The sequence below is a fragment of the Eublepharis macularius genome, chromosome 8 (assembly GCF_028583425.1).
Source record: "Eublepharis macularius isolate TG4126 chromosome 8, MPM_Emac_v1.0, whole genome shotgun sequence".
NCBI lineage: Eukaryota > Metazoa > Chordata > Lepidosauria > Squamata > Eublepharidae > Eublepharis > Eublepharis macularius.
This window is the reverse complement of record NC_072797.1, coordinates 89067959-89095750: the sequence shown is the minus strand read 5'-3', so window position 1 is coordinate 89095750 and position 27792 is coordinate 89067959. Positions and strand designations below refer to the sequence as shown.

The 27792-nt window shown below is 43.5% G+C and overlaps 1 protein-coding gene across 3 annotated transcripts; it reads right to left on the bottom strand.

Annotated features, from left to right (window-relative positions):
* Positions 1 to 25947, bottom strand: LOC129334836 (protein FAM240B-like). 3 transcript variants are annotated; one of them, XM_054987182.1, is made up of 5 exons: positions 25768 to 25833; positions 4652 to 4709; positions 4326 to 4458; positions 4096 to 4240; positions 1 to 1141 (listed from the first exon to the last, which is right to left on the bottom strand). In XM_054987182.1, exons 4-5 carry the CDS (start codon positions 4233 to 4235, stop codon positions 1057 to 1059), a joined length of 225 nt encoding a protein of 74 aa, XP_054843157.1. In that variant the 5' UTR covers positions 4236 to 4240; positions 4326 to 4458; positions 4652 to 4709; positions 25768 to 25833; the 3' UTR covers positions 1 to 1056. The 3 variants fall into 3 exon arrangements, with proteins under 3 accessions (XP_054843157.1, XP_054843158.1, XP_054843156.1); XM_054987183.1 differs by lacking the exon at positions 4326 to 4458; XM_054987181.1 differs by lacking the exons at positions 4326 to 4458; positions 4652 to 4709 and having other exon boundaries at positions 25768 to 25947.
* Between the last annotated feature and the right edge of the window lie 1845 nt (positions 25948 to 27792).

Genomic DNA, 27792 nt, shown 5'->3' with positions numbered 1-27792 from the left:
GCTGCTATAGGATTCAGTGTAAAAATGACTACTTACAGGGTTCCATGGAGTGGTTTGAAGACATGAAAACAGCGGGAGGCTGTGGGGAGGCGCTTCCCCTTTGTGCTGTGATACCAAACAGAAAAAAGCTGGTGTGCATCTGGGAAGCACAAAACACCCATTGCATGTGTGATATAAAGTCCTTGTGTTGTGTTGTTCCCCAACAGACACAAGGACTTTGTAATATTTAGATGCTGCTACAAGTGAGAAACAGTCATTCTGGATCAAAAACCAGAGGAAAAAAACCCCTGCCTTAAACACCATACAATTAATGGAAGCAGTTCATACACTTAACTGAATGTATCACATACTGTTTTCATGGGCATCCTCTTCACAAACCACAAATCACCTGATAGTTCAAACAAGGAGTGAGCATGAATGTAAGACTACAAAACAGTCTCCACGCATGATTGGCATGTGTTGAATGTGCTAGCATAAATGTGGGGATGCAGTCCATAACTGTGTATAGTCATGCCTTAACTGCAATCAATGAAACCATGCCAAAATGAATGCATTTTTTGATTTCACATAATGATATGTATTAACTGTTAATGTTATAGGAATTCACCAATAGTCTGATCTACTATTTTAACTGCCAATTGTATTAAAAGTTGCAAAAAGGTATATTATCAAAAGGATCCAAAAACGCACATGGGATATTGACTACATATTTATTTATTTACTTCTTTCCTAAAGGCAACTGAGGCAATATACAACATCATAATGCAGAATCCCCAGACTACAATGTCAACAATTGGCAGTTAAGATAGTAGATCAGACTACTGGTGAATTCCTATAAGAAAGTTCTTTGGAGTACAACATAGAGTCTGATAGCTAAAGGAAGAGATCTGATAGAGAAATAATTATATCAGTTTTCCAGATAAACTCAGTGAAGTTTTTAAATGAATGCACATCAGACACCATGGCTTTATCATAACTCAATCCTTCTCTGTTTAATCTAAGCACAATTGAAACTAGAGCTTTCAGTCAAATACGTAAAAATGTGTGATGCTATCTTTAGTTAGGGGCTTCTTCACTTTCATCGTTTGCTTTTATCATCTTTAATCTCTTTTCCAGCCTTTCCATCCATTCATTTCTGAGCCTAATTAGAAAAAAAAATACCCAGTTAGCATATGTTCAGGCTTGCCAGGAGAAATCTGTTAAAATAATAAACACATCACTTCACTATTTTGTAGAGATACCCCTTCAATACATCAATATTTCTTCCCTACATTTCTTGCTATCTGCCTAAACCATCAGTGGAGGAAGGTATCCAGAAAGAGGTTACACTCCTGCTTGCTCAGTCCTCAGGCAGGCTATGGAAATGTTATTGCAATGCTTCCACCTCCAGCTAGAGGACAAGCCCTACTCCATGTCCTGCCTCAATGTGTATTGCACAGACCTCCACAGCTGTCTGCAAAAAAGAAGGGGAAGAGAGGAGACAGTTTTGGCAAGGAAAGGAGACAAGAATGATGAGATGCCAGAATATTCCAAAAAGTAATTGGGCGTGTTGGCTGCCAACGCTGACTGGTAGGGTTGCCAGTTTAATGTTTCAAATATTTTCTCTGTTCACCTAAGTAGTATCTAATGATTTGAAATAGTCACTTGATAGCTCAGCAGCAGTTTCGGGTTGGGAACACGGCACACAAGGAAGGCTTAACCCCCTTTACTTGCACCATATATCTGGTCTTGTGCTGTCTACCGTGCCTGGCAGATGTTTCCAGGATCTCAGGCAGAAGGAGGTCTTTCCTGACACCTTCTAGATAAGAACTTGTACTTGTAGGTGCCAGAAACGGAACATGGGACCTTCTTCTTGTGAAGCCTCTACCACTTAGCAAGGGTTTCTTTCAGGTCCACCTCCCCTTTTATTTTGATCTTAAACACAAATTTATCTCATATCTCTTCCAAAAAATCTTGGGAATATCAGGGGAATGGTACACCTACTTCCTGTTAGCTTATTTTGAGCCTGAAACCTCGGACAGAAGGGCTGGTATCTGCGCATCTGCCACAGTCTACCATGATACAGTGCTTATTTAGTGATACACATTTCTTACTTTTAAAATACTCCTTATGTAGTGATTATTAAGACATTCTAACCAGCCTTGAGGTAATCCAAAACCAGTTCTTGAGACGGATTTTGGCTTTACCCAAAGGCGCTCCTGCTGCCCTGATGAGAGCCGAAACAGGACTCCCCTCCCTTAGGACGTGGGTACACCTTGCATTTTTAAAATACTGGAAAAGGATCAAATTTTCCAATTCTGACTCCTTAAGTTGCCAATCAGTAAATTACTTACTATCCAAAGACCCCACACGCCCTGGCTTTCTATCCACCATTTGCCAAAGGTCATCCCAGATGACCTGCTAGGGGTCTCAGCCAACAACCTCCCACTTAAGGAGTGGATCTACAAGTCAGATGCAGTGATGGATCGGCTATCAATATCAAAATCTAAGGCAGCTCCTTGGTATAAACTAATCAAATTTGACCATTCAAGATCTCCCTACCTAGCCAGTATTTCTCATTACAACCTCAGAGTGTCTTTCACTGCTCTGCACTTTCAGATGATGCAAACAGCTCTTTTGGCAGGGCGTTATTCTCACACCCCTATGGAACATCGCACCTGCATTTGTGGATTACCTACAGTGGAGAACCTTTTCCACTACCTACTTTATTGTCCATTATATAGCGTACCCAGAGCTAAATTTTTTGGCTAGAATCCTATCAGTGACAAACACATACTCTGAAATCGAGAAGATTGTGTTTTTGTTATCTGACATGGATATAGAGTCTCTCAGTTTGCACTCACAGCCAAAAAGATAAGACCTAAGGTGGTACTGAATGAGGCTGTTTTGTGACTCCTGAGATAGTTTGGCATACTGTATTGTTTTAATTAATTTTTGTAACTTATGCAAACTGTGATAAGGGATTTAATTGTTTATTAGTCAATGTTTGGTGAATTATGACAGCCTATGGCTATAGACAATAAACTCTTTTGACTTGACTAGTGATTATTGATAAATTTTATAACTATTCTGTTTATGGGGTGATGGTGGTGGTCTTTGACCATAAAATAAAATCTATCTGTATGTTGGTCAGGAGGGACCACTCCCCTGGACCACATCTAGACCCAGAGTCCTCATATGAGGATGATGAGAATGAACCAGGGACCATCTCGGGGGACAAAGGGTCCAGAGACATCCAATACTGCAGAATCCCCTTTAGATGCAGAGTTCTTGCATTCGGATGCCTCTGTTGAAGGACCTGCCCCTGAAATGTCAGCTACAGACATTGTTGTCTGTATGCCAGACTCCATGGCAGCCAGCACCTGCCCCATAGGGCCAGATCCTAGACCAACCATCCCCCAGGTTCTCCCTCCACCCAGCAGGAGTGGCAGAGACAGTGAATCTGTGAGGAGGCAGCTCAGCTGTGATGAATCACCAGGTTGGTGGCCCATGTTCCAGCTACTGAGCCAGATCACTGTCTGAGCACACACAGTTCTTTGCAGGATCAGATCTCAATGAAGCCCTGGCTGGAGGAAGCCCAAAAACAGATGGAACTACTCCTGCTTCAGACTATTTAAGCCCTGGGCTAAGAAGCTAGACTTGCTGATTCAACCAGTTCAAATAGTTTAGATGACATGATTGTTATCATATACATGGTGAATGTACATCTGTGCTTACTATGATCCTGGACCTAGCTGTGCCCTGTCCTCAGTATGGTTTGGATGACCAGCCCATGCTTTCAGTTATCATGCGGACCCTATTTGTGTCTGAATAAGGGAGCTCTAACTCTCAAAAGCTCATACTCTGAAAATCTTGTTGGTCTCTAAGGTGCCACTAGACTCAGCTCCTGCTCTTCTACTGTAGACCAGCACAGCTACCTACCTGAAACATGATGGCTTTGTTCCTGAGAAATCTGATGATTGCTTTAAGCCCTGCTGTCAGGCAGAACATTTTCTTCTCTGGCTTGTGCCACTTGCTTTCCCTGTACTGTGTCCCAGTCTACCGCTGTTTTTAAAATCACCTGATTAAATGCCAGTACATTAAACATATACTCACTTGGTCAATGCACTTTTTTGTTTACGTTCTCTTTCAACTTCAAGATGCTGAGTTTGCTTCTCAATTGTCTTTTCCCAGAAGTTTTTCAGCCCTCCAGTTTCACAAGCAAGTACTTCATGGCGAAAGTACTGACTATTCATTTTCTCTAAAGAAAGAAGACAAAGCACACCCTCAGATTAAAAGTTAACTGATTTGTTTTAACCTTTAATAAAGCTGATGCTATGGCCTACTTTGCAATGTAGATTTCAGTAGGATGAATTAGCTTTTCATTCATAAAGCCTCAGCAATTGCAGTTCATAATTGTTCACCTAGCAATATCTGTGACAAAAATATCTTTCACTTCCGTGTAATTGTTGCTGTGACCTTTTAGATCAAAACACAGGATAAAGTTATTGCTCTCACTTTAGCATATTAATGAAGGCATTTTGTGGCATCCATATATTAAAAGAAGCAATGAAAAAATAGCAGTGACATTTCCAGGGTATTGCAGAGATATCAATTACTGCAGATTACTAACACACTAATTTTCTGTTCCTTTGAATACTGCACTACTTACCAGTCAGTGTGTCCCTTGTGTTTGTACACCTGTTAGGTTTTGTCTCAGACTTCAAAATCTAGGATGAACAATTCAGATCTGTATTATTTCTAAAAAGTATCAGTATTTGATTTGCCTCTTATCCCTATAACCAACAGCATTTAATATTGCTGAATTGCTGGATTAATATCTTTGACTATATCCAGCTTTTATTTTCTGCTCTTTTATTTTAGGATAAAAATAATCAAATGAATAAATATTCTGCAATATTCTGTAATGAGTTGCAAAGGTTCTAGATAACAAGACAGATATTTGACAGTTATGGAAAATCTACTAAGAGGTACTATAATTCATTACAGTGGTTCCAGAATAGCTCACCACGCTGCTCACACTAGGAACTGATTTGGTCTAGGAAACAGGAAAACAGAACAAAAATACGTCTATGAAAATATTTTCTAGAATCCTGATATAGGGTAATAAATATACTACTAGAATAATGCTGAGTATTAGAAGTTGCTCGACTAAACTGTGGTTTGAAAGAGATAAAGAAGCACTCTGAGGACCAATGATAATGAAATTGGTAACCCAGGAATGGGTGGTGGACCATTCCATTAGGAGATAAATTGTTGTTGAATGTACCCCAGGGACCCTTAAATGTCTTCAGTTTCTTGCACCTATGGCTTTATATGGAGAAACATATTGATTTTTCAGTTAATCACTGCAATATTTAGTTTAATTTCATGAGGGAGTGTGGAAAGTTAACATTTATCCCTGATATTGAATTGCAGAATGATGTTCTATTAAAAAGCTATAATTTCTTTTAAAAGGTTAAGTCAAAGTGTTTGCTGGCGCTTTTATTATACTTCCCCCTGGTAGCCACTTCAATATATATATATATATATATATATATATATATATATATATATATATATATATATATATATATATATAGCCATTTCAATATATTTTATGTCAGTTCAAAAATACCTATGGGAGCAGATCATAATAAAAGGGAAAAAAATGGCTGCAACCAAAGTTAGAAAGTCAGGAATGGCTTTGAAGTTGTTTGTAAAGCATGCACATATTGTCTGTGCTTATACATATAGGAATTTGCATCGCCACACTTCTGTTGCTAATGGTGGAATATTACCTGCAATGTAACACCCAGTAATGGTTACCTATTGCGACTGGGATGAAGAGTGAGGTCAGGTATTGCAAATGGATAACAAATAGATAATCTGCTGGGGTGGCAGATAAGATGATTCTATAGGAGGTCAAGAACAATGTAGGCCCTGGAAAGGAAATGGAAGATATTTGTAGTTTCATAAAAAGGGACAGCACAGAGAGAGGATATTTTCCTCCTTCTGTATTTCAGACTACAGGTTGCAATAGTTCTTGCTATTATGGAGTATGAAAAAGGATGGCTAAGAAATGCTTTTAAAGCACTATATTGAGTATGTCCAAGCTTGTGGAAAATCTTGAACCCTTGTATCTTTGCTTTTTTTAAAAAAAAAAATTCTATTCTTTCTGCCAAAGCCTGAAATGGTGTCCCAGGGAACAGAATGACAAAGAGCAGAAAGAGAGGAGGGCAGGATATGGATGCTAGCAGAGCATGTGGTAAAATTAAAAATTTACTAAGAAATTATTGATGACCCATTTGCACCTAGCACATGTTTCAACAGAGCTACAGGTAGGTGAAAATGCTGTAGCATTCAGATTAAAGGTTTTTATTCCCTCCGCTGTCTCTGCCAAGCTGCCATCCTCTGTTCCAGCCCCTCTCCAGTGTAACCTTTTATGTGATGAATAAAGAGGAAGCTGATGCTTACCGAGATGCTAACCCCCTACCTCTCCCTTCACAAAATCTCTTTAGTCTTATTTTCCATTCCAGTCATAGCAAGAAAAACAAGGCTGGGAACTGCTAATCTTCATATAAATTAAATTATTGGACTGGAAATTCAAAGATCCGATAAGTCAAGATCAGAAATAAACTCTTTGAAGTGGTCTGTTAATTTGAAGGGGTGGGATCCAAAGAGCTACTTTTAGCAAGTCCAACTGCTTCTTTGTGCCCAGTAGGATTTTTAACTTCTTTCCTTTCAACAGCAGATATCTAGGCCATCTCACAAATGGCTTTTGAAACTTCTGTATATTTTTTAAAAATGACTTTTGATATGGCATGGGAGATTGCGATTCAAGAAACAAAAGTGCAAAGTCCCCTCAGGACACAGGGCTAGCCCTGCATTTCTTGGGATGCTGGCCAAAGTTTCCACATGACTTTGTTTAAACTCTTGCTGACCATTTGAACTTGAAAATGATTTGTTTAAAGTAACATTGCCAGAGCAAATGTTGTTGGTCTTAGCCCCCAGGTATCTGGGAGAAAGGCAGGCTTATAAATGAATACTAAATACATTCATATTTTCATTATTCTGAAAGGAGGTCTAGGGGATAAAAACATACCTATATGTAGAATGCATGTATCTTCACCCTCAGCATCTTGTCATATTATTCCTTCCTTATGACACTAGAGTACCAAATTTATATATAAAAAACTGAGGCAAAGAGAAAGCAGTTGTGTATGAGGAGAGATTTGAATGTAAGTCCCTCATCTAAATCCAATATGTCTTTTAAGCCTGTTTCTTGGCAAGTGGGACAAGTAACTTAGATTGGTATTCATCCTATTGGTTGCAAATGTGATCATGTTATACTGTTGGATAATAGGTGTGCACTGATTGGCTTTGTGGTGATCAAAATACCTTCTTAATGATCACAGGACTGCCGTTCTCAGGTCCAGTTCTCATCTACCAAAGTCTGCAGCTCATCCTACATAGGTCTCTGACTGCATTCCATATCTTGGGTTTTGTTTTTGATCTATTGTTCTTTGCAAGCTTGCTGGTTGAAACAGCAGATTGACAGTGTCGTCGTAAGCGGAGTTACACCTTTTTCTAAACTCATTGATTTCAGAGTCCTTAGAAGGGTGCAACTCTGCTTAGGACTGCACTTAGAGATGCTAGTTACAAATTACATGCAAAAATTTACAAAGAAGCCCTTATGTTTATTGTTTTAATAGATGAAAAACAACTTTCAGAGGTTGTGATTTCCAGCAGTGGAATAGAAGAGGGAAGGGGTTAATCCTTCCTTTGCTGTTCATTTTTCTACTCCAAATTGCCTCCTCTTCACAGTTTTAACAGTTGTGGGATTCAATATGATTTCTTATGAGGGTAAAATCTGCTTCTGGAACTCCAGATGGGGGATAAGGGTCCAGGGAAATAGTGCAGAAAAATGACCGACTGGGAAAGATGTTAATACCCCCTCCCCAGTCTCATGCTAAAATTACACCCTCCTCTATTCATTTAAAGAAATATGTGTTTGTGTGTAAAATGGCCTACATGTATTCATGCTGCAGAATGAGGTGGCAATGAAATGAGAGAGTCCTGGGGTGGTAGTATGGGTTGTATCACTTTAGATTTTTAAAAAAGAGATTATATTTTCACTACAGAACTACAGATGCTATTTTCTTTTCTAATCAAGCTGCTTTGTACCATCCTGACTACCTTACTTGCAACACTTCTACCTCCTGAGTAGATAATAAAGGCTCATAGATCTCCATTCCAATTTGTATCTGAAGAAGGGAGCTTTGACTCTTGAAAGCTTATATCCTCAAAATCTTGTTGGTCTTTAAGGTGTCAATGGATTCAGATCTTGCTATTTACCCACAAAGTTTTCCAGTTAAAAGAAGTGCTTGCAAGTTGAAAAGTAGAATAGTAAAGATTAAGCGAAAACATTTTGCTGTGAGGTTTTCTTTTTTAATTTGCAGGGAGATTTTACATGGAGAAACATTAAGAATGCTGCACCTCCTCCTTATGCTTTGAAATGATATAGCTTGTTTTACCCCTTCAAAGTTCTACCACAGCTGGGAAGGGCTGTGGCTCAATAGAAGAGCCTCTTTTTCACATGTAGAAGGTCCCTGGTCAAATCCCTGGCATCTCCAGTTAAAAGGACCAGGCAGCAAGTGATGTGAAAGACCTCCCTAATACTCTGAAGAGCTGCAGCTAATGCTGACCTTGATGGGCCAATGGTTTGATTTAGTATAAGGAAGTTTCATGTGTGTTCATCCTGTTGCATGTGTTGATCGGGCTTTGGAGTTGGTCTGTGAGATACCGTCACACAGATCGGTATGCTCATAGGTGCTGTATTTCTATTCTGAAGGAGTCTAGATAATCCTCTCTTCAGAACTTTAGCATTGGTGGGGGAGGGAAGTGGGATCATGGTGGCAGGCTCTGCCTTTGATCTACGTGTGGTCATTCCAATGTGTGCATTGGGCCAGTAAACACTTGAATGGTTGGGTTCCTGATTATGTGGAGAATGACTTGTGTGTATTCATGTAGGTCAATACATAGGTCTAATGAATGTGCATAGACAAAGGCCACAGTTTTCTGACATGATTCCCAGGCCCCCCCCCATGTCATTCCGATGACTGAAAAGAACATGTTTCTTTGGTATGAGATCTATAATGTTACAATATGTCAAACTGAATCCAAACACTTATTCCCTTATGGATTCATTCAGCTCAGTGTATGTGTGTTGGGATTCTTGATTCAGTGGTCACCCTCCCCCTCAGGACTCCCTCATGTGCATACAGTGCTGTGGGAATAGCTTAGCAAAAAAGAACTTTGCACGTAGAAGGTCCCAGGTCCAGTCCCTGGTGTCTCCATTTCTATCTGAGATCTTAGAGTAACTACGTCCCAGTTAAACTAGATGAAACCTATCTGATTCAGCATAAGCATCTTCATCTCATCTAAAACTAGTCCTCATCTGGGGATGGCTAATGAAAGACAAGACAAACTGTAAGGCATCATCATGTCAGACATCTTAGAAAGCACTGGAAGCAGATGTATTGATTGTGATGAAGACAAGAGCCTTTGGCTGATGGCGGATGGGGATGTACAATCATTTTCAATTTTCCATAATCATGGATTATTTGATCCAGAATAGACTTGAAAGATAATACCCAAAATAATTGTGAAAGTATGAGGATGATCTATTCTCTCTCTCTCAAATTGTAACTAATTGAATGTAACAACGATACTAGCACTAAATGTTTAGGAGACCAGATAACAGTTGGGATGTATACATAATCAAGGAATGCATCCCTGTACTTAAATTAGCTCTTGTAAATCATTTGCTGGTTACATACCTTACATGGCAAGTGAAATGCAGCATGTTAGAAAATTTAAATTTTTTAAACTTGAAGTGAATATTTTCTTATTCAAGATTTCTAAATGTGAGGTGATGCGTAGACAGTAATGTTTTGCTAAACTATGTGAAACGCTTCAAGTAGTCCTCTTGTAAATCTCTGGGGTTAGGACTGACCCGAGCTGGCCTGTTACAGCTGCATTAGTTCTGACTGAACGAGATTTAATTTAAGCCTGTGCTGACAAGCCTCCTAAAGGACAACAATGAGAAACCTGCTCCCAGGCAATCATTTCTGACATAGCACTGGTTGTAAACAGGCCAAGCAGATGCATCGGCTGCCAAATGAAAGAAATAACTGGATGGACTTCAGAAAGCGTTTTTATTGCACAAGATGACACAGGAAGGCTTATTTTTAGCTTTAATCGTATTAGAGTCCATTGATTATTTTTAGATTGAATTTGTGAAGGTAGGCCTCTTAGGGACAGGAAAACTTTGTTACCCAAGTGGGTTAATGGAAATTTGGAAATGCCAGTAATGTTGTTATGTTGAAAGCAACAGAGATCAAACATTAGCATCTCGATTGCATTGCTACAAGATCAGAGGAAAGAAACGGAACAGGCTCATCCATCTGGCTTCTACAGCCAATCTTAAAAGGCAAGTAGGTACATGGAATAGTCCTTATGGGACTGTGCCATTTCTAGAATGTGTATGGAGAGTCATTTGTTTGAAGGTGCGGCCATAAAAAAAAATTCTGCACTTGACAAAAGAGGCCCTCTATAATTTTCCATGCTCAGTGAGATGGGATTGCTTTCAAACTAAACTAATGATGCTTCAGTTCTATAAGAGGAGTGTACTATCATACTTGAATTTTTTAGGGATTAGAGAGCAGCTTCTGAGCCACAAAATGTATGCGTTTGGCAGTTCTTGTCTTTACTTCTCCCAGTGGCTAATAGGACCAAGGGAGGCCTAATGTCACTGTGGACACCCACTGGGATGTTCAAGGATAGCAGGTAGGAGAGGATGGAAAGGACTTGCCTTTCCATTGAATACATCCCCTGGTTCTGCTAGTTTACTACAGCTCCCAAGAAGATATGCAGAAATCTTCCTAAATAGACATATGTACAAAAAGACAGGCCGGCAAGTAGACAGGGTGGAATTTTATATTGCTTTTAAATTACAGCAGCTAGAAAATACTGGAGAGGGCCAACATTTCATCAAGTCTGCAACATGTAACTATTCTTATGTAGGCTATATGATTCTTAGCAAACTTTGATGAACAAGTCATTTTGAGCAACATGATCTGTCTTGGGAAGGAAGGTAGCATGGTATAGCTGGGTCTTGTCTGATCTTGGATAAACAAGGTCTGTACTTGGGTGGGAAACCATCAAGGCAAACTCTGCAGAGGAAGGCAATGGCAAACCACCTCTGCTTCTCACTTGCCTTGAAAGCCCCTTGCTGGGGTTGCCATAAGTTGCTTGTGACTTGATGGGACTTACACATGCTCTTTAATGGCTCCTGAGATGAAAGCCGTGATTATTTTCAGACACCTTGAATCAGCAGACTTGAAATCTACAAGCCCCACAGGAACCTTGTGGTAGTTGCTGTTAGTCAGTTGGATACCTCCCAACTTACCTTTTAGATATTTCCCTACCCTTATTCCCAGTAGCTCAGGTGGCATGTATGGGAAAAGAACTTCACCCACTGAGATTCATGGCAATGTAGAGATTTGTCTTAATTTAGCTCCCTAACCACTATACAACACTGGCTTTTGAAAGTGGGAGATATAACCAGCTTTTATTATGCATAACTCGGATAAATAATAATCCATATTCATCCTAGAAGTGAGTGCAGTTGGCAGTGTAAAACTAGTGGCCATAATACGGCCCCTCCCAGCCGGCAGCTCAAAGCTGCTTAGGATGGGGGCCGCATTTGCAGCCCCGGATGGAGAAAGCGGCTGCTGGGAGGGAAGAAAAACGCGGGCTTTATAGGGGGCGGAGCCAAGCCTTGCTAGGCAGCTCCGCTCTCTCTGCCCTGCAGTCGGCTTCGCGCGCTCGGAAGAGACGGTTGGAGTCTTGCTCCGTCCTCCGAGCGGCGGAGCTAGGGTTTAGGGAGGCGGCCTTCGGCGAAGCAGGCTGACCCGGGAGAGCTGCAGGGCCGTTTAGCCGCGTTCCTTATTGACGCTCCTGGGCGTTGCGCGCCGTTTGGAGCCAGCGTGGGACGTTTAGAGGGCAGCGGCCTTCGCATCTTCCCTCCGTTTCTCACGGTTTGGGGGTGTCTGGGGTGGTCGGCCCGCTGCTGGCTGGTAGATCAGGGTGCCGGCTCTCCCCCCCCCCTGTTTGGCGGCGAGTGGCTCGGGTTCCTCTCCCCCCCCCCCCAAGCGTCCTCCGGGGCTAGGGGTTGGCTGTTGGGGGCCTTTCAGTGGCTTTTAGCTGGGCCTCTGCTTACTGCCTGGCTGGCGCTGGGGGTGGCTGTCGTTCTTATCACCCCCCCCCTCCTTCTTGGGAAGACAGGGTGGCTGTTTGTTCTTGGTGGCTGTACGGGGGGTCTTATTTATTGGCCTTGGCTCTCCTGGAGCAGCCCTTTTTCTTAAGGTTTTCAGCGGCCATTTTCTGGCTCTTATCTGGGGGCCATTTTGTTGTGACAATGCCTAAAGGTAAAGCTAAGGGCCCTTCTAAGGGCAAACAGCCGGCAAAAAGGCCTGCTTCAAAACGCACTGCCCCGGTGTTGTCTTCCTCAGATGAGGAGGAAGGGGGAGTGTCCACTTCGCAGATCTTGGCTCGCATAGCGGCACTTGAAAAGGCTAGGAGTGTTACTCCTGCCCCACCAGGAGGGCCTGTTCGTCACAAGTCTAGCAGGTTGGCTTCTAAGTCAGCTTTTAGGCAAGAGGTGCTGACACGTCTCTCTGTTCTTGAGGAGTCCACAGGTGCGGCGACCGGTTCAGCAAGAGACAGCAACCAACAGTTGGGATCCACGATGGAGGCGCAAGGTGTTGGTGAGACTGAGCAAGCCTGGGCAGATGAAGGTGGGCCTGTCGCGTTGGCCGTGGAACCTTCAGTGCCAGTGGTTGAACCCGCTGACGATGCTGGTAAGAGCACCACCACACCACCAACTCACACTTGGCCTTGGGGCCCTTTGCCTCTGGGATCTACATTTATGCCATCCAGTCCGACACAGGCGCCTGGTTCTCAGGCTGGCCCCACTCCGGCCACGGCCACGGCCGCAGTTCCTTCCCCTTGGGGTCAGGCTACTACCTGGGGTCAGTTGGGTTCCAGTGCTCTCCCTGGACAAGGGCAGCCATGGGCTTCCTCGGTCGGTTGGTATGGGGGTATGACTCAGGGGGCTGCGGGGCAACCCCCAGCATGGCAGGCGTACCCTGCTGGCTATTGGAGTCCCCAGCTGGGGACGGGTGGTTACGGGATGGTGCCTTTTAATGCGCTGCCATTCGGTGATATGGCGCTGCCCCTGGGTGATCATCTGACGCAAGCCACCAGGGATAAAATCCTGCGTGGAGAGTACGTTGATATCTTTAACCTTCTGTTTCGTGAAATTGAGAAGAAGGATAAAGAGGATTTAGATGAAAGGGATAAGGAGAAGCTGAAGCGCAGGAAGGTTGACAGAAACTGGCACAATTGGCTGCCTGGTATGTTCATATATGCGGGGGTCATTGCTCGGGCGCAGCCATGGCGTGCGGCCCCGCTTTTTCAATATATGGACATTATTTATAAGGGCTATACGGAATTTGCGGGGCCTGCGTGGATGCAATATGACGAGGAATTCCGCATGAGGGCGGCCCTTAACCCAGCCATGCCATGGGACCGCATCCACCAGCAGCTGTGGCTGCAGGTCATGTCCCCCGCCAAGCCTAGTACTGGGGATCGTTCGGACAGCGGTCACTTGCTGCATAAGTCCCAGTCCCCTTCTACTCCCCGCCCTGCAGCGGGGCAGGTGGTTCAACCCCGCCTGTTATGCTGGGAGTTTGGGTCCCGAGGGGAGTGTTCAAGGAAATCTTGTTCCTTTAAGCATCAGTGCCCCTTCTGCGGGGGTCCACACCCTTTCACAGCATGCCCTCGGCAACCTAAAAAAGGAGGTAGGCGCGGTGGGGGTGCAGCAGGTGGTTCCCAGCAGCCTGCTAGTAAAGGGCCCCAGTCCGGTAAGTCTGAGGGCCCTTAAGCGGTTGTTGAAGCTTTATCCTAAGCGCAGGGAGGCGTTGTTTTTGTTACGGGGTTTCCAGTTTGGTTTCAGAATACCGTTTATGGGTGTTAGAGCCCCCTTCATGGCGTCCAATCTGAAGTCTGTGGTTGGCATGGAGGAGGTTGTCCGGGCAAAAATTGCTAAGGAGTGTTCGGAGGGGCGGGTTTTAGGCCCCTTTCCTTCCCCTCCTCTTCCTCGTTTGCGGGTTTCGCCACTTGGCGTTGTTCCTAAGAAGGCTGCTGGTGAATACCGATTGATTCACCACTTGTCTTACCCCAAGGGCGGCTCAGTAAATGACTCAATACCTGAGCACTTGTGCTCGGTGCGGTACACTTCCTTCGACCAGGCGGTCAGGGTGGTGAGGCGTTGTGGGGTTGGGGCTGAGATGGCCAAATGTGACATCAAGTCAGCATTTCGCCTTCTTCCAGTCCACCCGGACGATTTCGAGTTGCTGGGGTTCGCATTTGAGGGTATGTATTATATGGACAGGGCGCTCCCTATGGGCTGCTCTGTTTCTTGTGCTTACTTCGAATGCTTTAGTTCTTTTCTTGAGTGGGCATTGAAGCACCGTTTGCGGTGCAACGATGTCTGTCATTATTTAGATGATTATCTTTTTGTTGGGCCGCATGGGTCTGGACAGTGTGCCCGCCTTTTAGCTGGCTTTATTGACCTGGCCGGGGAGCTGGGGGTCCCCTTAGCCCAGGAAAAGACGGAAGGCCCATCATCAGTACTGACCTTTTTGGGCATTGAACTGGATACCAGGAGGCAAACCTCTAGCTTGCCCAGGGACAAACTCTGTGACCTTCGTGCCCGCTTGGCTTCGTTTACGGGAAGGCGGAAGGTTTCCCTACAGGAGCTTCAACAACTTATAGGGCATTTGAACTTTGCCTGCCGGGTGGTGGCCCCTGGTAGGGCTTTTCTCAGACGCTTGTGTCACTCAACGTGTGGTGTTAGCAAGCCTCACCATAAGATCCGGATTACCAGCGGCATGAGGGCGGATATACAAATTTGGGAGGAATTTTTGAGTTCCTTTAACGGGGTTACATTTTGGAGGGACGAGCTTTTGCTTGAAGCCGAACTCCAAGTTACTTCAGATGCATCAGGAGCCACGGGTTTTGGAGTATATTTTCGAGGTCACTGGTGTGCTGAGCAGTGGCCTTCTGATTGGGCTGCTCAAGGGATTACCAAGGACCTTACGTTCTTGGAGTTCTTTCCCATCCTTGTGGCGGTTTGTTTGTGGGGTGAGGACCTTGCTAACCACTCCGTACATTTTTGGTGTGATAATCTGGCAGTGGTGCAAGTGGTTAACTCCCTTTCATCCAAATCCTGCAGGGTGATGAGGTTGGTCAGGGTTTTTACCTTGCAGTGCCTGCGGTTAAATATACTGTTCCTGGCAAAGCATGTTCCTGGTGTGAACAACTGCATAGCGGACGCCTTGTCTCGCTTGCAGATGGCGAGATTTCGACTGCTTGCCCCCGAGGCCGACTTGCAGCCAGCTCCGATGCCGCAGTTCCTTTGGCAGATTGGAGGACGGAGGCATGCAGGGCGATTCGTTTAGCTATCGCCCCCAGCACCCAGAGGGCATATGATCGGGCGGTGAGACAGTTCGCTGCTTTTAGGCGGGAGGCAGGTCTGCGTCAGGAATGGCTGGTCCCGGCTGTCCACCTTATGCAGTTTTGCGTTGACCGCAAAGGTAAGGGCCTGGCAGTCTAGTCTATTCGGAGTCAACTAGCTGCTCTGGCGTTTGCTAGTAAGGCCCGGGGTTTGTCTGATGCCACCGGGGATTTTAGGATTAAGAAAATGTTAGAGGGATGGTCCCGTGAGATGGTGATACGTAAGGACGATAGGCAACCCATCTCCCCTTCTGTCCTTCGGGGCTTGTGTTCTGTTTGGGCTGTAGTTTGCCACTCTCGTTTTGAGGCACTTCTCTTCCATGCAGCGGCCTTGACGGCATTTTTTGGGGCCCTGCGGGTGAGTGAGTTGGTTCCTCTTTCTGTCTCTGACGTATCGGGGAGAGCGCTTTCTGCGGAGGACCTTAAATTTCGAGGGGAGATGGCGGTGCTTAGGGTCCGCCGTTCCAAGACGGATCAAAAGGGTCGGGGGATTGAGATAGTACTGGGGCCCTGTGAGGAGCAGGAGTTGTGCCCTGTTCGGGCTCTGCGTCAGTATGTCCAGATGCGGGGGACCGAACCAGGTGTCCTGTTCTGTCATAGTGATGGTAGGCCCCTGACAAAATATCAATTTTGGGCCGTGACTGGGAAGGCGTTGGTCAAGTTAGGCTTCACGGGTGTCAAGTTTGCGACACATTCCTTTCGGATCGGTGCTGCTTCCACGGCCGCGGCCATGGGTTACCCAGGACCTGTTATTCAGAAGGTCGGCCGCTGGCGATCTTCAGCTTATCGGTCATATATTCGCCCTCTCCCTTAAGGTGGACATGTTGTTGATGCTGTTTTCTTTTGTAGGTGCTGTGGCTCGCCGTGGGAGGCTTCGGATCCTCATCTGCGGGCACAGCATGGTGTTCTGGGCGGCCCACCAAGCCAAGAGGACGCAGATTGGGTCCCAACTTGGGCTCAGTGAGTGGGCCACGGTGGAATGGCAGGGTCGTCGCGGCCTTCGATGGCCGGGGTTGATGCCACTGCTATTTTCAGAGAGGAGGGGACTCCCTCCTCATATTTTGGTCATACATCTTGGGGGTAATGACCTAGGCTTGATCAAGGGTAAGGCCCTTTCTTTGCAGGCGCAGGCAGACCTGCATCGCATATGTGAACTCTGGCCTGGGGTCCTGATCTTATGGTCGGCTATCTTGCCGCGACGCAGATGGCGTGAGGGCCTCGATGCCCGGGGTATGAACGAGGCGAGACGTAGGGCTAATAACGCTTTACTGAAAGCCTTGGGGGAGGGTTTGGGCATATACTTGCCTCACCCTAGGATTCGAGCTGCAGCTGCTCATCTTTATAGAGGTGATGGAGTTCACCTCTCTGTAGCAGGTAATGAGCTGTTTCTAGACGACTTACGGCAAGGGCTCAGGTTGGCAATAAGCCACCTGTGGGGTGCATGGGCCTAAGCAGAGGCTTGGCCCTGCCCTTGGCAGGATAGAGTTGGGAAAAAGGGAGCGGGCCGGCGAGCACCCTTGGCATATCCCCAATAAGGGGGATTGGAGTCTGTCTGATTGGCTGGTGGGCTTCATGGCGATCAGCTAATAGGGCAGATTGCCTCTGGCACTCACCCTGTAAATGTCCTTCACTCGGGCTGTATGGCGGAGTGGTTGGAGCTTCGGGGAGTGGTAACCATTTGCCTGGCCAGACGGGTTGCAGCCATGCATGTGGATGGCTTACACCCGGGGCAGTGGGGCTCGCCCAGACAGGTCAGGACGGTAGTCCTGGCGCGGACACCGTGCCTGACCTGTACCGCAGTTAGATCCCTTGCCGTATTTATATTTGTTAAAGTTAAAATAAAGTGGCCCATTAATATCCAAAATGCTTTGTGTCTGCCTCTTTATTTCAGACTGGGGGGGCAATACGGCCCCTCCCAGCCGGCAGCTCAAAGCTGCTTAGGATGGGGGCCGCATTTGCAGCCCCGGATGGAGAAAGCGGCTGCTGGGAGGGAAGAAAAACGCGGGCTTTATAGGGGGCGGAGCCAAGCCTTGCTAGGCAGCTCCGCTCTCTCTGCCCTGCAGTCGGCTTCGCGCGCTCGGCCCACCCACCCTCCCTTTACCAGTGCAGGAGAGCCGGTCGCTGTTTATCAGGGCCAGGTAGGAATTTTTTCTCCCTTCCCTTAATTGGCGAAGGGGTGGGGAGTTTTTCGCCTACCTTGCACTGGTATTTGGTTGCGTGGACTTGTAAATAGGTTTGTCATTTGGCAGGATAGAGTTGGGAAAAAGGGAGCGGGCCGGCGAGCACCCTTGGCATATCCCCAATAAGGGGGATTGGAGTCTGTCTGATTGGCTGGTGGGCTTCATGGCGATCAGCTAATAGGGCAGATTGCCTCTGGCACTCACCCTGTAAATGTCCTTCACTCGGGCTGTATGGCGGAGTGGTTGGAGCTTCGGGGAGTGGTAACCATTTGCCTGGCCAGACGGGTTGCAGCCATGCATGTGGATGGCTTACACCCGGGGCAGTGGGGCTCGCCCAGACAGGTCAGGACGGTAGTCCTGGCGCGGACACCGTGCCTGACCTGTACCGCAGTTAGATCCCTTGCCGTATTTATATTTGTTAAAGTTAAAATAAAGTGGCCCATTAATATCCAAAATGCTTTGTGTCTGCCTCTTTATTTCAGACTGGGGGGGCAATTGTTAGATATGCTTAATCCCATTTTGTTCACCGGGATTAAGTGTGCCTAAAACTCTTTTGGGTTATAGCCACTGGATAAATCACTTGTGCTCCAAAGGCAGATATAGGAAAGTAATTTATTAGGCATAGTTTTTATTAGACTTTAAATCATTTATGTTCTGCTCAGAGGTCAGGAAGCCACAGTAACTGGAGTTCTGAAATTATGTTAGTTGATAATTCTAGTAATTTTTATTGTTCTCCTAGTCAACCTATTGTATTCCCCCTGCCCCTGTTTCAAAAATGAAAATGATGCAATCCATAGAGAGGTGTTTGAGGATTAATTTGGCAAGTGCCTGCCTCCAAAATTGACTTTTATTCACAGTGACAGAAAACCATATACAAAATGGAATCTTCTTAGTGTGACTTGAACGCTGATCACAGAAGATCAGTCAAATCCTGGTTTTGTTGCCTTCTCCAAATAGCTCAGAAGAGCATCGTTGGGGATCAAGCCAGGATTAACCAGGATGTCTGCGTTTGTACATCATGTGAAACCAATTAAGTCAAATTGGTTAATAAACCAATTCCAGGTGTGATCTCATTTGGAATTTGACATATCCTAATTAACCATAGTTAGCTGAGTGGCCTGCAGTCAGACTATCATACTAACCACATTTAATTTAATCAAATCATGGTTTTGTTTGATCTCTGAATTTAGTTTATGATTTGTTAAAACAATAATATGATCAGGCCAAAAGATATATCACAAGTTTAAAGAAACTAAGCAATACTTTTGAGATGGAAAAATATCACATTCCTAATAATAACTCATTAAAAAAAAAAACAGTTGAGGAAAATCCTTAAGCTCTCCAGGAAACTTATGCAAATGACAACCACAATTTGAGATGTGGAGTAACTACTCCTTTCTTCCAAGAAAGAAACAGCTGGTTAAAGGGAAGATCTGGGCAGGAGGAAAAAGTGAAAGGCTTGTATCACAGCTAATTTAGGTTGAAACTCTTTTCACATGATCTGAAACAAAGTGCAGCAAGCACGTGGAAGTAATTGCACTGACTGGCCCTCACTTGGAGCCAAGCTACAAGTGATGCCTGACACAGGTTGGACACTTGTCAGCTTCCCTCAAGTTTTGATGGGAAATGTAGGCATCCTGGTCTTGCAGCTTGGCTCTCCGACTGCTGTCCAATGGACTTTTCAACTGTCACTTGTCCAACATTCTGCCAAGCTGCCTACATTTCACATCAAAACTTGAGGGAAGCTGACAAGTGTCCAACCTGTGTCAGGCGTCACTTATAGTTTGGCTCTTGGTCTCTATGCAATCATCAGCACAGAACCTACATGTATACAAGTTGCAGAATATGTATGTATAATATGATCTGGGAACCTACACAATCTAGACTCTTGATACAGTGCCTAGGCTCTGCATACATAGAGCTGATAAATATACAGAGGTCAGCTGCAGGAACAGCAGGCACAATCCTGTTCCAACCTCCATGTATTCATTTCATTAAAAATTCTGTTTACAAAATGGATAGCAGTAGTAAGACAATACCCACAGGCTCTATTCCTAATCTCCATGAGTTCAGTGGATGGTGTGAACAGATGCATGCAACTGTAGAAGCTTAGACTCTTCAACATGATCAACAAGGTCTAGAATGCTGCAGAAGACTGCCTCTGCATTTATAACGAGCCATTCCATTTAAAAGATTATTTAATGAACTGAATATATAGGGTTTATTTAATGTCATGATGGCTACTAGTCATAATGGATATTTACTCCCTCCAGTACCAGAGGCAATACATCTCTTTTTATCACTTGCTCGGGATCATGGGTGAGAGGATGCTGTTACAGTCATCCTGCTTTGGGGCTCTCTAGAGGCTGCTGGTTGGCTACTGTGTGAGCAAAATGCTGGACTGGATGGGCTTTGAGTCAGATTCAACATGGCCCTTTTTATGTTCTTAATAAGCATCTACACATAAGAATCATTAGCCCACAGCATGAAGCTGTATATGAGACTTAGGTAAGGTGTTGCCTCATTTGGAATACTGTGTACAGTTTTGGGTGCTATATCTTGAACAGGATTTTGAATATCTGTTTAAAAAAGCAGAAAAGGACAACCAAAAGAATCATGGGGTTGAGAGCATCTTCTCTTTGGGGCAAGGTGAAAGCATCAGGAGCTTTTTAGTTTAGAAAAAAAGACAACTAAAGAGCGGTTCAATAGAGATTTATACAATGATGTATGATGTACCATAGAATCAGATAAATAGACTCTTTCTCTACTCTAATAATAGAACTTAGGGTCACCCTATGAAACTTATGGGCAATACAATTCAAGGCAGACAAAAGAAAGAACTACTTCACATTATGAGTAGTAGACTGGGAACTTTCACACATGCTGGATAATGCATTTTTGATCCACTTTCAATGCACTCTAGCGATAGTTTGCAAGTGGATTTTCCCATTTCACTCAGTAAAATCGATTTGCAAAGTGCATTATCCAGCATGTGTGAAAGCAGGGTGGACACTGGATTAGATGGATTTAAAAAAAGGTTGGAAAGATTTATGGAGGACAAGTCTATCATTGTTTATTAGCCATGATAGCAGAAATGGGATCTCTGAGTTTAGAGGCAGAGTGTCTCTGACTGTGAAATACTGGGAGCCCTTCTTGTGGACTCCCTGGTGACATCCGAATGACTGTTGTTGGAAACAGAATGCTGGACGAGATAGACCATTGATTTGGTATAGAATGTCTACTCTTACATTCTTTAGACAGAAATGAGGAACAAAGAGGAAAATATATGACTAAAGAAAATAAGAGCGCTTATATAAAGACAGTAGTGTGTGTGTGTGAGAGAGAGAGAGAATGAAAGGAAGAAACAAAGAATTCTGTTCTGAGATATTACTGATTTCTTTTCCAAACAGGAAATTTGACCAAGATGAAGTTGTTATGAGTGAGGAAAGCAAGCACCATTTTGGAAACATCTGTGAATGAGACCAAGTCTCATTACTTCTCTTTGGTGGTGTGTTCCTGTAACTGGAAAAATGTCATTTACATGTGCGTTAATATGCTTGATCACCAACAATGCAAATACAAACACCACCATTTTAATTAAATTAAATGCATGTGCAAACTATCCTTAGTATACGACAGTATCACACAGCAGTAGAGTTTTTGCAGTAGAATTTTCCAGTAGCACCCCTACCCATGCTTAATTTTGATTGATATTTCAAGAAACCAAACATGATGATTCTGGAAAGATATTGCATTGTTATTCAAACCCCAAGGCAACTAGACTTGAGATCTTCTTTATGAAACAAGCCTCCTGTGACATAACATGAGATTTATGCAAGGGAGTCCAAGGCTTCTGACAGCTGCCTTGTGCACAACGATATCTGTATCATTACTAGTATAGTTAATCCCTGAATATAATTCAGCATAGGCATGAAGCTAAAGAGCAGCATCCCTTTTATAAGGTCATGCTCTGAAGTTTGCTTCAGTTATCCTTTGTCCCTAGAATTGTTTGTTTCAGCTATAAAAACAAACAGGCTTTGCCACTCTATCACTGTCTCTAAACAAAGGCCTCCAATTAAGGGCTAATTACGAAACCTTGAAACATTTCATGGGATAAAAACAGATGCAGCATGTCAGGGATAGCCAGTTTCTCTCTCACAGTATTAACCTAGTTTATACACATGCATACATGCATGTTGAACGCTGGATCAGTTCTAAATTATGCCCCTCTGTTCATGCCTCTGTTGGGCATTATATCTTTTAATGGTATATTTATAAAGCAACACACACAAATAGATAATTGTTATCCTTCACAGAGTAGCATATATGGTTCTCTTTTATGTAGATTAGGCTGTCAGAAGGTGACTGGCTTGAGTTGAGATTTAAAACCTGGTCTTCCAGACCCTAGTTCAACACTGTAACCACTCTTCAACACTAGCTATATATTGCATACATATGCACCCAACCTTTGTGTTAACAACACTGCCCTCAAAACACACACAAACATTTTGAAAACTGTGGCAAAAAGAGAGCAGTATTTTTGTGGTGGATATGGGTTCTAGCCAATAAGTGTCCACCACAGCCAGGTTTTCTTTGACATGCTGGAGACTGCAAAACAACGTTCTTTTAAAGAATCCACTCCAGCACATTACAAAGTACATGTGTATCCAGAATACCAACAGTACTTTCAAAGCACCACCACTCAATGGTTATATTTATATTAAACTGTCTGGATTTATTGGTTTTGCTGAAAATATTTGTATTCTTAAAACTTTTTAAAGTGCAAGTGCTATAAGTGCATATCACAAAATTAGTGCAAATTACAAAGTGTTTACAATAATCATTATATCCTTCTTTGAACATTTGTTTTATTTTATTTCATGGACCACAGTCTACACACTGTGGGATACTCCATTGTCATTTCTTCATATCTGAAAGAAAAACAGAAAAAATGATTATATAATTGGACTATGTAACTTTATGGAACTTACCTTGTAATTCACTGGTCTGACAGCAATAGAACAATGTACTCTGTAAAAAATCATGAATAAGTATTGTTTGTTGATCATATTTCATGACCAACAGACAATACTGATTCATGATCAACAAACAATACTTATTCATCATTATTCATGATAACTATTTCATGATCAACAAACAATACTTATTCATGATTTTTTTTACAGGGTACATTGTTCTATGCTGTCAGACTGGTGAATTACAAGGTAAGTTCCACAAATTTACATACTCCAGTTATATAATCAATTTTTCTGTTTTTCTTTCAGATATGAAGAAATGACAGTGGAGTATCCCACACAGTGTGTAGACTGTGGTCCACGAAATAAAATCGGCCAACGAGCTTGCTAGCTGTTTACTCTGCCCATTTCAGAGGTTCTTCTTCACGGGCCATTTATTTTACCAATATATCCACAGCGTTGTTCATAAACATGAACACCATCATGTTCATGAAGGCTAGCAGAGCTCCAGATGGTTAGCCTTCACCCTTTCATGGTGTGGGAATGATTTTATGAACAATTCTGTTCTCAAAATCAATGTTGATTTGTTGTTATAAGACAATTTTATTGGGTTGGTTCACATAGTTATTTTTTCCTGTACCTCTTTATGTGGTCCATATTTAGGCAGAGGAAAAAATGTGTGCCAGGCACTGGGAAAACCCTTTTAAGTGATGGTGCTGCTTCATGAAACTCCGTCTCCAGGGAAATTTACAGGCACCCTAAGTTCACAAGTTCCTCAGCTGCCCCACTTGAAACTTTGGTTTACCCCACCTGAGAAGTATTTGAAAGCAGGCTTTTTAATTTGTGACATGACAGCTTTCACTTAAAGAATCAGGGCATGTTATTTTGGAGTAGGAAAATTTATAGTTAATCAGTGCTGACTGTCTGGTACCCCTCAAAAGTGGTGGTGCTCCAAATGCTACTGAGCTGATCCATCCTGCTGCCCTCACCCAGTCTTCCCTTTGCCTCAGAGTACATTTTTCAAAATCAAAATCATCTTTATTATGTTGTTGGTTACAACCAGGAAAACTAAAAGAAACTGTTAATATTTCTGAAATTAACACATCATAGATACTACTATAGACACAGACACTTGGTGTAGATGAGAGGCTTACAGGGTACTGATTTTCCATTCATTCCTTTGATTCCCCATTAATAAATGTGGTAGCCCAGCATAGTGAGGCTAGCTACAGCCCTTGACCTCCAGTAAGAATAAAGACAATTTTATTCCAGCAGGTTTATGGACTGATAATATTATCTGAATCATCTTCTGTTGTCATTGTGAACTTTTGTGATTATGATGGTTGTTTTCTAAGAGTCTCTCTGCATGAGATGCCTCGGTGCGTGTTTGTCAAATGTAAGGAGACTCAATGTTAGCTGGAAAGCATAGTTTAAAAAGACAGAGCTGGTTGAGATGGCTCCTCACAGTCTATAACTGGGTGGGATTGCAACCAGAGGGCAGCCAGGAATGGAAATGGGCTAGATTTGCCTTCCAGAGCCAGGCTTGGACCTGGAGAGGTTATAATGGGCTGAAGTTGCCTTCTGGCATTTCACAGCCCCTTCACACAGCTCCAGTGAATAGCAAAGCCTTTGCCCTGCCGCCGGCTCTCTCTTTTTAAACTACCCTTCCTGGCTAACATTGCATCCTGACACATGTTCTTCATGTGTCAGATGTCTTGTGTAGAGAGACTCTGAGACATTGCCTTTGATCTTGCAGTAGGATTTCCACATGCTGAGTGTTACTTTCTTGCCATCTTTCTCCATTGCCCCCAGATGTTGTTCCTAGGTGATGCCCAGGAACATCATGAAGGCTCCTGTCAGAAGGGTAACTTGGCAGAAATTGTCTCTTCACTGCATGTGTGAATTTGTTCAATCAGATCCTACTGACTAATTATTATTTTTGTTGTTTTACAGTTTTATTGATATTATATGTTAGAAGCCACCCCCAGAGTTTGAACTAGGTATCCTACATTGGTAGGATATAAAATGTATTTAATTAATACTAAAATAAAACTGAATGGCAAAAGGATGTCACAGCAATGACTGTGCATTCAAGGATTGTGTGTTCAAAGATCACATGTACTTTCTAACAGCTATATAAAGAATGAATATGTGAAGCAAGCTGTAGACAGATACTGACACAAGCAATTTCTGTTACATTATTGTGTGTAAAGAGCAGACAAGTTGCTGCCGACTTACATTGACCCCAAAGGGGTTTTCAAGGTAAGAGATGGATAAAGGAAGTTTGCCATTGCTTGTCTCTGTGTAGCAGCCCTGGATATCTTTGGTGGTCTCCCATTCGAGTACTTACCAGGGCTTACCCTGCTTAGCTGCTGAAATCTGATGAGATCAGGCTAGCTTGAGCCATGGAGGAAAAATTGCTGGAAAAGGTATATACAAGCAGCACACAAAATAACTTTCATATCAATGCACTCCCTAGCTATTAACACAGTCACCTGTGAATGAATGGCATTACATATGCATGTATGGATCTGTCTCCAAGGAGGTGTATTGGTGCTGACCTGCTGAATTCTTTTACAAAGAAAATTAAGAGACGTATAGTAAGGGCAAGAGTGTCTCTTTGTCATACCATATCTCTAACAAACCATTTATGAAAAAATGTTGAAGAAAATCATTGTCAAACTTGGTAGACTCTAAAGCAATGTGACTTATTTAACTATGTCGCTCACAGGAGAAATGATCTGAGATATATTTCAACTGGCTAGGGTATGGGACCTAATCCTAAAATATCTCTTCTATGTCAATGATACTGAGCTTTATCAGAATGGTGTTAAACTGGGCAACTTTCCCTCTCTCACGCTCTTGAACTAATTTATAAGGACTAGAACAATGTATTTATTCTAATGCACCAAACAGCTCCTCTCATTTAGCTATACTAAGTTAATGAAATGTACAATCCAAAAGACAAAGGAAAAATGTTTACTTACCTTTAAGATGATTTCTGTACCTCACCAACATATAATTAATGGCTCTTGCTGGGTGCAAGAGGTGGGAGAGCAGAAATGAAAGGCATAGCTCTGGACTTTTTATTTGAAGTCAGGGGATGGGGAGGGCACCATAAATCCTTCATCATATTGAGGCTATTTTGAAAGAACTAGGAGACCAAATTCATTGCCTGATCTATGCAGCCCCCTGCCTGAGATGACCAGGAAAAACACAGCCTTCTGGAACCCTTCTGCCCCTCCCACATTATCAGATGCCAGAGCAGGATGACCTTGAAAGAAACTACTTGGAGATAAAGAGGACAGTATTGGGGACGCTCACACGGCCATTCCCCCTGTGAATTTTGAAAAATGTCGTACTGCTGTTATAATATCTATCATAACTGAAAACGGTTTGAATATTTATTTGCTTTTCAATATCCAGTACTCTTTATTAAAAATAGTGCCACAGAAAGCTAACAAAACCAAAAATTAAAACACAGAGATGTCTAATGAATATAATAAATTACAACACAAGCTTTTAAAAATAGCACATAGTTTGAACATAAAAGACTGCTTTCTAAAAATATTAGCAGCAGCAGTATCTGGAACATCAGATAACTAGAGGAATAGTGGCAAACATTCAGAGCAAACAAGCCTTGACTTGGCATAGAAAATGCAAAAAGCTTGTGCCAAATTAGTAGACACATGGAAATCATTCCATTAGTGAGATGCCCCAACAGAGAAGGCCCTGTCTTTACACCAAAAGGGGCACTTTGTGCAGAGTCTTAAAAAGATTACTTCAAAATTCACACTGTTATAGGGCCCATTTTAAACTGAGTGGCACATTGAATTGCTAATTCCAGGAAGGTTATGACTACAGACAGGGCTTTTTTTCAGCTGGAATGCTGTGGAACAGAGTTCCGGAACCTCTTGAAAACGATCACATGGCTGGTGGCCCCGCCCCCTGATCTTCAGACAGAAGGGAGTTTAGATTGCCCTCCGCGCCGCTGGAGCAGTGCAGAGGACAATGTACACTCCCCTCTGTCTGGAGATCGGGGGTGGGGCCACCAGCCATGTGACTATTTTTGCCAAGGGTGATTTAAACTTTTAAAAACTCCCTCCTTGTTCCAGCTGACCCAAAGTGATGTCATTGGTCCTGGGAGCATGCATGCACTTTGCGCGCGCACGTGTGGTACCAGGGGCATCACCTCCTGCCAAGAGTTGCCCCAGTGCTGGCAACCCACTGAGTTCCACCACCTCTTTTCCCAGAAAAAAAGCCCTGACTACAGATATATTGTCTTCTAAATAAAAAAGTATATTAAAACAACAAATACAGAAAAGAGAAAAGGTCATTATCCAGATAACCCAAGTTTGATGCTAGGAACAGCTGAATTCTGCAGTGAGGTAAACTACAGTAACATACCTTTATTTGCCTAATATTCCCCATTTTTAAGCTTTTATGTAATGATTTGCTTTATTTTAAAAACCTTTTAAACCTTTGCCTCGGACATTTAATCTAGCTCCTTCTTACTTTTACCTTAAACTTGTACCTCACGAGGGCTCTTATCACTCTTTTTATTTCCACTCACTAGGTTTGCCGTTCTCCCGGGGGATCCCCCTCTCCCACCCTCCGCCCCCCATCATTCACCTGGCCAGTGGAGGGGAAAGGTGGGGGAACAGACCCTCCAGGTGCGCTCCCAGGGTGATGCGATGACATCACTCCTGGGAGTGATATCATTGTGCCACCCTGGGAGCACTCCTGCGTTTTGAACTGGGCTGATTTGGGCCCCAAATAGGGCAATTTGTGCCTGTTGGGGGCTCAAATCAGCCTAGTGAGGAGCATACACATGCAAAGAAAAGAGAAGAGGTATGTAACGGGTCCCCCTTCCCACCAGGAGGCTAAGGGGATCTGGCAACCCTACCACTCACACAGAGCTTCAGATGTTCTCTATTTTACCCAAGCTTTTACCTTGAGAACTCCTTCCCTTTTTGTGCGTGTGACCTATATATTAATGCCTCCTTGATTAC

Excerpts from the sequence above, each read along its gene's own strand:
- LOC129334836 (XM_054987181.1), bottom strand. The coding sequence starts at position 25,798 with ATGTTGGTGAGGTACAGAAATCATCTTAAAG. Across the intron at positions 4,241-25,767 it reads GTACAGAAATCATCTTAAAG|AGAAAATGAATAGTCAGTAC; the intron begins GTAAGTAAACAT and ends TTCTTTCTTTAG. Across the intron at positions 1,142-4,095 it reads CAAAAAAGTGCATTGACCAA|GCTCAGAAATGAATGGATGG; the intron begins GTGAGTATATGT and ends TTTTCTAATTAG.